At 42.4% G+C, this 12,209-nt stretch overlaps 1 protein-coding gene and 1 pseudogene across 1 annotated transcript in view; one reads left to right on the top strand and one right to left on the bottom strand.

The window, feature by feature from the left end:
* HSD17B11 (hydroxysteroid 17-beta dehydrogenase 11) overlaps positions 1–12,209 on the bottom strand; it is a 39,300-nt gene that overhangs the window by 20,777 nt on the left and 6,314 nt on the right. The window contains exons 2-3 of the mRNA XM_070614356.1: positions 6,284–6,391; positions 259–390 (exon numbers count right to left, since the gene is read on the bottom strand). Of these exons, the coding sequence (XP_070470457.1) occupies positions 259–390; positions 6,284–6,391 (240 nt within the window). The remainder of the gene's footprint in view (positions 1–258; positions 391–6,283; positions 6,392–12,209) is intronic.
* LOC103540106 (calicin-like) lies at positions 3,924–8,479 on the top strand (annotated as a pseudogene).

The raw sequence follows: 12,209 nt of genomic DNA, 5'->3' as shown, positions 1-12,209 counted from the left end.
TATTATTATTATTAATTATTATTATTAACATTTTTTGAGAGAGGAGGAAGAACGATTGGTGGGATTTGGTTGTAGTACAAAAAATGATCTCTGTGTAGAACGTTATTCCTGGTACCTGGAGAAAACTTTGTATGGATTTAGTATTGATCAATCCAAAACTTAGTATTGATTTGATACGTCCTTATGTCTGCTGAAAGCTCTACTTTAATCTTTGGGCTTTAGAAAAGGGAACGTTTTTGTAAAAGAAATCCTACTTACCCAGAAATGTGCAAGTGTATTAACTTCAAAAGTCTTTTCAATCTGAGGGTCTTGTGTAGCAAACAGATCTGATGTGTAGACGACACCAGCATTATTTACTAAAATACTAACATCTCCTATTTCTGCCTTCACCTTTAAAAACAAAATAAGAAAAATCTGTATTATTAAGAGGTATGAGAGTAGGTTTGCATGCAATGACTATTACAAAAGTATGTGTTTTTCTATTAGATACGGGGAAAAAGTAGTTACATAATCTATATGCCAACACACACAAAAAAACCTTTTAATTTTAGGTGCTTAATTTCAAAATAGGCCTGCTTGTAAGTCTACTGGCAGAAATATTCTTTCGTTTAATCTCTGGACTTTGCTCTATTGATTACATCTCAAGAGGCATTTGGTTAACAAAAATGTAACTGGTGACAAAAAAGCAGCAGTATTTTTTAAATACTACTTTAAAAGGTAAGCAAGAAAAAAAATTAATGGGCAAATGCAGGGACTATTATGGGGAACTATGTGAAACTGATTATACAATTCAACTGGCCATACCTTCTATTTCTTTATTTGTGTGATCACTTCATCTATTGCTCACCAACCTGTCTCCACCAAGTGACAGCAGACTTAGGGCCTAGTAACGCAAGAACCATCTCACTTGATATTTTTACGGTTCTTCGAGTAACTAGGCTTCTCAGTGGATGGACTTTAGAGTTACAGTGCATTTTGTTATACATTGTGTTCCAAATAAAAGCTAGCTTCTACTAATAGAGTTACCATTATGTAGATAGCGTTGCCTGCGTTGGGGGACTGAGGGGAAGGTGGCAAATAGCCTATTAAAGCCCTTCATTGTTCTATGCAGTTTACACAATTTCGTTATTGATCTCACTTAATTCGCCCAGCAATTCTATGAGGTAGCAACTCTTACTATGCTCATTTTAAAGATGAGAAACGTGAAACATAGAATGGCTGTCTCTTGCCTAAGGTCACAAGGCTTCAATATGAAAGATCACCTGGAGCTGGGACTCTCCCAGATCCTCTGGTCAGAGCCCAAGACAGACCTCAAACCTCAAAGAGAAAGCACGCCAGGGCAGGGTCCAGCGACAGCCCAGCAGGACGCCAGTGTGCCACCGCTGGAGGCTCATCAGCCAGAACTGAATTTCATCAGGTTCTATTTAGATTATTAACGTCAAGCTAAGTTATCTGGCCCTTGATGAACTCTATTTGTAACTATATCCACATGTCTAGTACAACATGAAAACTGTTGTTCAGAATAATGCCCCTAAGTTATTGAGAAAAACAGGGCATTTTATATGGCTGAATTGATAAAGTTGCCGTAATGTCTCCAAATTAATGTGACTCAAAATATAAATTACTGTTTTATATTGACCCTTCCTTCAACCTTGAGCTCCCCGTCATCACCTATTGTCTCTCCAGGGTGTAAATGTCTGCTTTGCACATTTCTTAATAACAAAAGCAATCCGAGAGTTTAATTGCTTAGGTGCATAAAATTGTCCTGATACCAAAATAGCCATATCAAAATAGCTACTTCAAAATGTCTGATAATCATGTGTTATTGCATGTACTCTGTTTAAGCATATAGTTTACCTTAGAACAACGTCAGTAAAAACACTGGTTGAAATACATGGGGTAAGTCCAAATAATAAAATTATCTTTGCCAGAAAAGCCTCTTCCCGGATGAGTCTGGAGATGAATGTTTTCCTTCTAGGTAACTAAAGATGCTGGGCTAGTAAATTCCGTTAACAATGGTTAATAACAAAATTATACAGACAATATTGGTGCTTCTATTATAGTACTAATAACTAATTCTTAGAAAGTGACTACTGAGTGCCTGGTGCTGTTCTAAGAACTGAACATGATTAGGGGCTGGCCCCGTGGCCGAGTGGTTAAGTTCGCGCGCTCCGCTGCAGGCGGCCCAGTGTTTCGTCGGTTCGAATCCTGGGCGCGGACATGGCACTGCTCGTCAGACCACACTGAGGCAGCGTCCCACATGCCACAACTAGAGGAACCCACAACAAAGAATACACAACTATGTACCGGGGGGCTTTGGGGAGAAAAAGGAAAAAATAAAATCTTTAAAAAAAAAAAAAAAAAAAAAAAAGAACTGACCATGACTAACTCAACCCTCATAACAACCCTATGAGGTAATACTGCGTTAACTCCCATTTTATAATTGAAAGTTAGGCACAGAGAGGTTATGTAACCTGCCCAAGGTGATATAGCTCGTATTAACCAGAGAGCGCTCATCTCTACGAGGGAGACTCATTGTCTCCTTAAGTAAAGTTAAGTAAAAGTTAAGTAAAATACTTATTGCTAAATGCAGATGTTTCTGACCTATAGGCCTTGCTCTTACTGTAACTGCCTTCAGGAAAGCCATTTCCCACCAGTGGCCTTGGTAAGTTCTAACTTTCTTTTGACTTAGCTCAAGTCTCATCAATAATAAAGAGGCATCAGTTTGAAACAGAAGATTACAATCTAAAAATAGAAGTTAAAAATATCCCCAAATCTAAAATTTCCTAAGCAAGTCTGGTTGAACTGGAATCCTTACACCAGACTGAATCAGAATGTCCAGGAGAGAGGGCCAGGACTGTGCATTTTAAAGAATTTGCCCAGCTAAGTCTAAGAACCTTCCTGCTATTATAGTATTTAGGTAACAAGTACATGCATGAATGCCTTCAGAGTGAAACCCCATTATATATAGCACATCTCATCTGTATATAGAAGAGGCAAATCATGCTTCATAGAAATAGATCTATCTACCATTAAAGCCTGATAGGGGCTGGCCTGCTGGCGCAGTGGTTAAGTGCGCATGTTCCACTTCGGCAGCCCGGGGTTCGTTTGGATCCTGGGTGCGGACATGGCACTGCTTGGCAAGCCATGCTGTGGTAGGCATCCCACGTATAATGTAGAGGAAGATGGGCACAGATGTTAGCTCAGGGCCAGTCTTCCTCAGCAAAAAGAGGAGGATTGGCGGCAGATGTTAGCTCAGGGCTAATCCTCCTTAAAAAATAAATAAATAAATAGAGCCTGATAAACAGGTTTTCCTAACTTCCTAATTCAGTTCTTTCACTGGGCTTCAGAAAACTCTGCCAGTGATTCTGCAGTGTCATCCAAGGATTCACTTGCATCAGAATCAGATGGGCTGCCGCGGGGCGAAGCCTACCCAGTGCCTGCCAGGCCAGAGTCCAGTCTCAGCTGGAGCAGTTGCCAGCAGCCCTGCTAGGAGTGGAAGTGCTGCCCCGCGCACCCCCAGCCCCAGTGGTCATCTCCCAGGCCGGCCCTGCCGATCTCCGCCCTGACGCTGCCTGCGCTCCCTGCTGCCGCCCCTGCCCCAGCCCACGCAGGGTTGGGGGCCCCTGTGGCCAAGCACCAGGAGCAGCCTGCCCTTATCCCTCCTTAACCACTCCCTGCCCAACTGGCTCTGACATTCCAGAAGCAGCCTTGAACTGACGTTTGAAGGTCCCAGGTGGCAGCTGCAACCCATCTCTGAGCTGCCTCCTGAGCCCTGGGCCCTGGGCACTAGGTCCCCTTAGGGTATCTGGCCTTGGCAGGTTGGAGACGTCAGAGGGGAGAAAGGTCCTGAGCGTCTGAGAAAGGCCTCAGGAGGGTCTGCATTGTGATGACCTCATCCACTCTATGACATCATCCTCTCTCCCACCCTCTACTCCTCCCCAATCAACTACTCTGCAAACAACCATCAGTCTGAATCCCAGTGGCCTAAGAAAGTATTTTCTCCACTAGCTGCTGCTGATCTGTCTTAGCCAGCAAGAAGTACCATGAAACGGGACTTCACCGAGAAAAGCTACGACAGCTTCATGCTGCAGAAACTGAACGAACAGAGGCGATGCAGAGAGTACTGGGACACGACCCTGACTGAGGACCACAATATCCTCTTTGCATATCACAATGTGCTGGCTGCTGTCTCTCCAGTAGCGAAGGGACTCATCTCTAGTGGTGATGTGAAGACCACCGGTGAGCTCTTTATCACCGTTGACCCCAACTACCTGAGTCTGGCCACGGTGGACCAGCTCCTGGACTACTTCTGTGGTGGCAAGGTGGTGATCTTAGAGCAGAATGCGGAGGAGCTCCTTCGTGAGGCCCAGTATTTCAACACAACACACCTTAGAATCCACTGCAATGACTTCCTCATTAAGTCCATTAACCCTGTCAACTGCTGGCGCTACCTCATCTTGGCTGAGACGTTTGCGCTCAAAGAGTTATTGGACTTGGCCTGCTCTGGCATTTGTGACAACCTCCACCACTGGGCCAATCCTAAGGGCTTCATGCAGCCTGATGACTTCATGTGCTGTCCACCTGTCATCTTCGGCCACCTGCTTCAAAGATGAAAACCTTCATGCGCTCAACAAGGAGCAGGCTCTCAATGCACTCATAAATTGGGTATACTTCTGGAAGGATAAGCAGGAGAAGTATTTCATGAAGTTCTTCTATTATATCAATTTCAGTGTCATCTCCAACAAGACGCTGATGTTTGCCAGCAACAAGCTGAGGGGCATGGAGCACAACGCAGCCCACACAACCCTGATTGAGTCTTTGTGGAGTGAAAGCAGGAGAGGCCATCCAGCCTGCTGAGCTACCAGCAGGAAGGGGCCCTGCTTGATTCAGTGGTCATCCTAGGTGGCCAAAAGGCTCAAGGCAAGTTCAACGATGGAGTGCTGGCCTATACCATCCCCAAGAACCTGTGGGTGAAGCTCTCAGAGATGCCCCATGAGGCAGCAGCACTTAGTGCCGCCTCTGCTGGCCACTACATCTACATCTCTGGTGGCACCACTCACCAGATTTCAGGCCTGATGACAGCTTGGTGGTATGACATGGGTGACAACTCCTGGAGCAAGTTGCCTGACCTGCCAATTGGGCTTGTCTTCCACACTATGGTGACTTACCGGGGGACAGTGTACTCAGTGGGTGGGAGCATTGCCCCAAGGCAGTATGTCTCTAATATCTATGGGTATGATGAGTGCAAGAAGGCCTGGTGCCTTCCTGGGAAGATGAGCAGCCCTATGGATGCCACAGCTGTGATTACCAAGAGGACCAGAACCTGTACATTGTCACCTGGCAGTGCTTGGTGAAGTGCTCCAGAGTATCACCTTCCCCATTAAATTCAACCACTGGCCCCTGCTCTCTTTTTATAAAGACAACATCCTCTGTGTGCACAGCCATTGGCAGAAATCAACCTGCAGAAGATAAAGGCCAACAAGACAACCATCCCTCTGCCTCTCTTGCCCAACAACTGCCCTTTGGATGAGTCCCATGCTACATGCTCCACTGGAGAGGGCAGGGTGTGGGGGTGTCACCACAGCCAGCGATGTCAGAAAAAGGACTCCACCTTCAATCCAAAGGCCTACTTGCTGGACCAAAAGACAGGCAAGTGGAAGACCCTGGCCACCCCACCGGAGGCACTGGACTGTCCCGCCTGCTGTCTAGTCAAGCTACCTTGCAGGATTCGTCAAAGGAATTAAATCACTTTTTAGTTGGGAGAATTAAAAAAAAAGAAAAGAAACAGATGGGTGAGGTGTGGGTGCATAGGGTACAAACATGCAGATTCCTGGGACCAGCCCTCAACCTACTGAAGAAAAACCTCTACAGTGCTTATTTATTTATTTATTTTTGGTGAGGAAGATTCACCTTGAGCTAACATCCATGCCAATCTTCCTCTATTTTGTATGTGGGAGGCCTCCACAGCATGGCTGATGAGTGGAGTATGTCCACACCTAGGATTAGAACTCACGAACCCTGGCCGCTGAAGAGGTGCGCGTGGAACTTTGATCACTTGGCCACAGGGCCAGCCCCAACTGGGTGCTTATTTTTTAACCAGCTCCCTAAAAGATTCAAGAACACACTGAAGTCTGGGCCTCAGTTCTAGGTTCTCGTTCTGGGTCTGCCCCTAGCTGGCGATCACAAAACTTCTGTTGCTTTCTCTGCATCATGACTGGTCATGTCCAGAATCCCTCCCAGCTCTGACATAATATGATTCTAACCAAATGTAAGATCCCACCTTCTTCGCAGTGCTGTAAATATCTTCTCGGTTGCTGCAGTCCACCACGAAGGCATGCGCCCTTGCGCCCAGTCTCCTGCATTCAGCTGCTGTTTCTTCAATTCCATGCTAGGAAAAGCAACAAAGAGGGTGAGGAGAACAAAATAAGTGACATGAGCACATTACATCAACAGCTGAAAATAATTAAAGGAAGTCAGATTCTTGGAACTAGAATTGGGCAAGAATTGAACCGAAACATATTTCTGACCAGGATTTAGACACTCCACCCTCAGTACTCTGACTAGCTTCTGTTATTTGGAACTGAATCTAAAGTAAGCTTTTCAAAAGAAGACAGAAGTCTTAAAATACTTGTTTTGTATTCAAGAATTTTACATACTTTGTGAATGTATGTATATATGTGTGTGTATTCTCTTTCAGGCTTTAAAAAATAACATCAAGCTTTTTTTCCATGTCACCAAAAGATAATCATGGACATCAATTTTCTGGCTGCAAAAATAAATAATAATAAGCTCAGAGATAAATAATAATGAGATGAATAAGCTCAGAAAGGTCATACTGTAGTAGAAAGAAACATAAAATAAGTGAAATAGTTAGGGAGGACCGTATGAAATTGTTATTGTTTTAGAATAAAGGATTGGATATTGGCAGTTTTGTATGGTTCAAACTAATACACTATGGTAAGTATAATAGAGCTATATTCAGGGGCCAGCCTGGTGGTGCAGTCGTTATGTTTGCATGTTCCACTTCGGTGGCCTAGGGTTCACTGGTTTGGGTCCCGGGTGCCGAGCTATGCACTGCTTGTCAAGCCATGCTGTGGCAGCATCCCACATATAAAGTAGAGGAAGATGGGCACGGATATTAGCTCAGGGCCAGTCTTCCTCAGCAAAAAAGAGGAGGATTGGCAGCGGATGTTAGCTCAGGGCTAATCTTCCTCAAAAAAAAAAAAAAAATAGAGCTCTATTCAGAGAGTTATGGAAACACAGGGGAGGGGCATGTAATACAATTCGAGAAGAGGCACCTGAATTGGGTCTTGAGGGTGGATAGAACAGGCAGGTAAAGAGAGGGGAAAGGGCACACCAGGCAGAGTGTAAGCAAAAGGCCGGATAGGAGAAAGGTTCTGTGCAGAAGCTCTAGCAGATTGGTGCTGCTGAGTCACAAAGTTCAAGGTCAGCAGGAGTACAGATTAAAGGGCATTATACGTCATATTAAGTTTTGTCCAAAAAGTTAGTGGGGAGCTACTGACTGAATTACAGGATCAGACTTGTGTATTATATTCATTACTCTTGCTAATGTACAAAGAGCAGATTTTAGGGGTCAACACTAGAGGAAGAGAGAAAAATTAAGAGGCAGTTACAGTGATTCAGGCAAGAAATAATACCAGCTTGAACTGTGGCACTAGCACAAAGAATGTAGAGAAGAGAGCAATCTTCAAAATATAGTCATGCGCCTCATGAGGATGTTTCGGTCAACAGTGGACCCCATGTCCGATGGTGGGCCCATAACAGTAGTACCACATAGCCTAGGTGTGTAGTGGGCTAGACCATCCAAGTTTGTGTAAGTACACTCTGTGATGCTCAGACAACGACAAAATGGCCTAATGACACATTTCTCAGCTATCTCCGACGCATGACTGTAGTCCATCTTTAGGAGGCAAAAGCAGCAGGATTCGATGACCGCGTGAGGAAGCTGGGAAGGAACCAAAGCTGGCATCCTCGGTTTTCAGTTTTGGTTACTGGAAACATGGTGCTGCAAGAAATCAGACGGAGATCACAAGGAGAGAGCAGATTTGAGAAAAGGAATGAAGAGCCCAATCTGGGGCATTGATTTTGAGTCACCTTAAATTCAGGGTCAGACCATGGCATTCTGTTTTTGGTTTTTGTTTCTATTTTTCCTGGTTTGCTGCCTTGCTTTTGACCAATTTTGTAGCTTTTTTATTTTAAAGAATGTCTCAAATGATACCTTGGATTGAGCTTTAGTATGTGAACTCTGCAAGCCAAGAAATTATGTCAGTTAATGCACAAGTGGAAAAACTTACTACATTTACACTCATGTGCAAATTTGCTACAAACAGCAATTACGTTTGTAGAAAAACCAAGCCTGAACAGCTATGGAAAGAATTAGCAGTTTGCATAATGAGCTTATTGTGGCAGTAAAAGGAAATGGTGTTTTCCCTCTACTGGAATCTCCCACTGAAACTGTAGCACACTCTGATGAGGAGCCCTTATTCCCCAAAGGACAAGAAAACATCTCAGGGGGACCTTTTGCTGCTCTCCTGGACTCAACAGGCAGCTTTTAGCACTTTCCTTTAAAAGCATATATATACAGGCTTGTGAAATTTCAGTTGTAGATTATTTTTTAGTCATATTATAGATGTACCACTTCACCCTTTGTGCACATGCCCACCTCCTCTTTCCCCCAGTAACCACTAACCTGTTCTCTTTGTTCATGTGTTTATCTTCCACATATGAGTGAAATCACATGGTGTTCGTCTTTCTCTGTCTGGCTTATTTTGCTTAACATAATACCCTCAAGGTCCATCCATGTTGTTGTGAATGGGACAATTTTATCCTTTTTTACAGCTGAGTAGTATTCCATTGTATATATATACCATATCTTCTTTATCCAATCATCAGTCGATGGGCACTTGGGTTGCTTCCAAGTCTTGGCTATTATAAATAATGCTGCAATGAACATAGGGGTGCATGGGTCTCTTTGAATTGCCGATTTCAAGTTGTTTGGATAGATACCCAGTAGTAGGATGGATGGGTCATATGGTATTTCTATTTTTAATTTTTTGAGAAATCTCCATACTGTTTTCCATCATGGCTGCACAAGTTTGCATTCCCACCAGCAGTGTATCAGGGTTCCTTTTTCTCCACAACCTCTCCAACATCTGTCATTTTTTATCTTGGTTAGTTTAGCCATTCTAACGTGTGTAAGGTGATATCTTAGAGTAGTTTTGATTTGCATTTCCCTGATAATCAGTGATGATGAGCACATGTGCCTACTGGCCATCCGTATATCTTCTTGGGAGAAATGTTTGCTTGTATCCTCTGCCCATTTTTTGATCAGGTTGTTCGACTTTTTGTTGTTGAGTTGCATGAGTTCTTTATATATTATGGAGATTAACCCTTTGTCAGATATATGATTTGCAAATATTTTTTCCCAGTTCGTGGGTTGTTTTTTTGTTTCAATCCTGTTTTCCCTTGCCTTGTAGAAGCCCTTTAGTCTGATGAAGTCCCATTTGTTTATTCTTTCTATTGTTTCCCTTGTCCAAGAAGACATGGTGTCCGAAAAGATCCTTTTAAGACTGATGTCAAAGAGTGTACTTGCCTATATTTTCTTCTAGAAGCCTTATGGTTTCAGGTCTTACCTTTAGGTCTTTGATCCATTCTGAGTTTATTTTGGTGAATGGTGAAAAAGAATGGTCAATTTTCAATCTTTTACATGTGGCTGTCCAGTTTTCCCAGCACCATTTGTTAAAGAGACTTTCTTTTCTCCATTGTAGGCCCTCAGCTCCTTTGTCGAAGATTAGCTGTCCATAGATGTGTGGTTTTATTTCTGGGCTTTCAATTCTGTTCCATTGATCTGTGCACCTGTTTTTGTACCAGTACCATGCTGTTTTGATTACTGTAGCTTTGTAGTATGTTTTGAAGTCAGGGATTGTGATGTCTCCAGCTTTGTTCTTTTTTCTCAGGATTACTTTAGCAATTTGGGGTCTTTTGTTGCCCCATACGAATTTTAGGATTCTTTGTTCTATTTATGTGAAGAATATCATTGGGATTCTGATTGGGATGGCATTGAATCTGTAGATTGCTTTAGGTAGTATGGACATTTTAACTATGTTTATTCTTCTAATCCATGTGCATGGGATGTCTTTCCATCTCTTTCTGTCATCATCAATATGTTTCAGGAAAGCCTTGTAGTTTTCATTATATAGGTCTTTCACTTCCTTGCTTAAGTTTATTCCAAGATATTTTATTCTTTTTGTTGTGGTTGTGAATGGGATTGTGTTCTCGAGTTCTCTTTCTGTTAGTTCATTATTAGAGTATAGAAATGCTACTGATTTACATACATGATTTTGTACCCTGCAACTTTGCTGTAATTGTTGATTACTTCTAGTAGCTTTCTGATGGATTTTTTTAGGGTTTTCTATATATAAGATCATGTTGTCTGCAAATAGTGAGAGTTTCACTTTTTCATTGCCTATTTGGATTCCTTTTATTTCTTTTTCCTGCCTAATTGCTCTGGCCAAAACCGCCAGTGCTATGTTGAATAGGAGTGGTGAGAGTGGGCACACTGGTCTTGTTCCTGTTCTCAGATGGATGGCTTTCAGTTCCTTTAAAAGTATGTTTTATTAATAGTATATATGATGGAATATTATTCAGCCTTCAAAAGGAATAAAATTCTCACACATGCTACAACATGGATGAACCTTGAGGATGTGAAGCTAAGTGAGATAAGCCAGACACAAAAGGACAGATAGTGCATAATGCCAGTCATATGAGCTACCTAGAGTGGTCAAATTCAGAGACAGAAAGTAGAATGGTGGTTGTCAGGGGCTGGGGAAGAGGGGAATGGGGAGTACTTGTTCAATGAGTACAGAGTTTCAGCTTGGAATGAAGAAAAATTTCTGGAGATGGATAATAGAGATCATTGCATAACATTGTGAATGTACTACTGCCACTGAACTGTTGAACTGCTGAACTGCCACTTAAAATTGGTTAAAATGGAAAATTTCATGTTATATATATTTTATCACCATAAAAAAGATTTTCAAAAGTCTATTATATTGAGGGGCTGGCCCCATGGCCAAGTGGTTAAGCTCGTGTGCTCCGCTGCAGGCCCAGTGTTTCGTTGGTTCAAATCCTGGGTGCGGGCATGACACTGCTCATCAAACCATGCTGAGGCAGCGTCCCACATGCCACAACTAGAAGGACCCACAATGAAGGATATACAACTATGTACCAGGGGGCTTTGGGGAGAAAAAGGAAAAAAATAAAAAAAATCTTTAAAAAAAAGTATATTATATTGATTTTTTGGGTCTTCTCAAATTTTAATCGTGGACTCCCCTTTAGTCTTTACTTATCATTCTTTGCCCTCTATCCCCACAACTAAAACCTTTTGCCCATTACCTAGATTACTACACATCTAAATGTTTTTCTGATTCCTTCCATTACTTTTTTTCCAATTATTCACTAATTCACCTATTCATTCAATCAACAGTCTTTGCATATATACTATGTGCTCACCCACCACTTACTGTAAATTTATCTTCTCAAATGTATCTAACCAGGCATGGGGGTGAGAATGGTCAAGAAATATGAGATTTTCTACATAGAAGAGAATGAATAATTCATAGCACCAGTCCCAGTAGAATAACAAAGCCAAAGCCACACCAATCCCTCCCTAAATGCACGTTCCATTTTTGTAGACTTCATGATGAATATGACGATGTCAGTCCCTGACGTCCTCAGATGGATATATTTGGACTCTGCTCTCCTTGCTGCTTGAGTTAATCTGAGAAACTATCTCTGGTGACAATTTGTCTTTGTATCCTAGGTAAACAGAATTTGTTCTGGCCCCTCCCTGCCCTTCCAGCTGGATCCTAAGAGAATCTTAACTTCTACTTCACTTTCTCACTCATTCTCCACACTTCCATCAGCCCAAGAGTTTTACACCTCTAGGTTCTGCTGCTTGGACTGCTCGAAATTGCCACTCCACTCTACTTCCCCAGTCGGGTTTAGTGGTTCTTGGACTTTTATAATCTCAAAATCTGTAAAATTCCAAGAAAAGTAGACTGGGGTGTATATACTGAACTAGGACTGCCAACCTTTTATTTGGCCAAATAAGGACATTAAAAATTAATGCAACTAGATTATAGAAGAAATTAAAGAAGAAATCAAATATTATCTGGAGACAAATG

The sequence above is a fragment of the Equus przewalskii genome, chromosome 3 (assembly GCF_037783145.1).
Source record: "Equus przewalskii isolate Varuska chromosome 3, EquPr2, whole genome shotgun sequence".
Taxonomy (NCBI): Eukaryota; Metazoa; Chordata; class Mammalia; order Perissodactyla; family Equidae; genus Equus; species Equus przewalskii.
The sequence above is the reverse complement of the archived record's forward strand: the minus strand, read 5'-3'. Positions and strand labels throughout refer to the sequence as shown.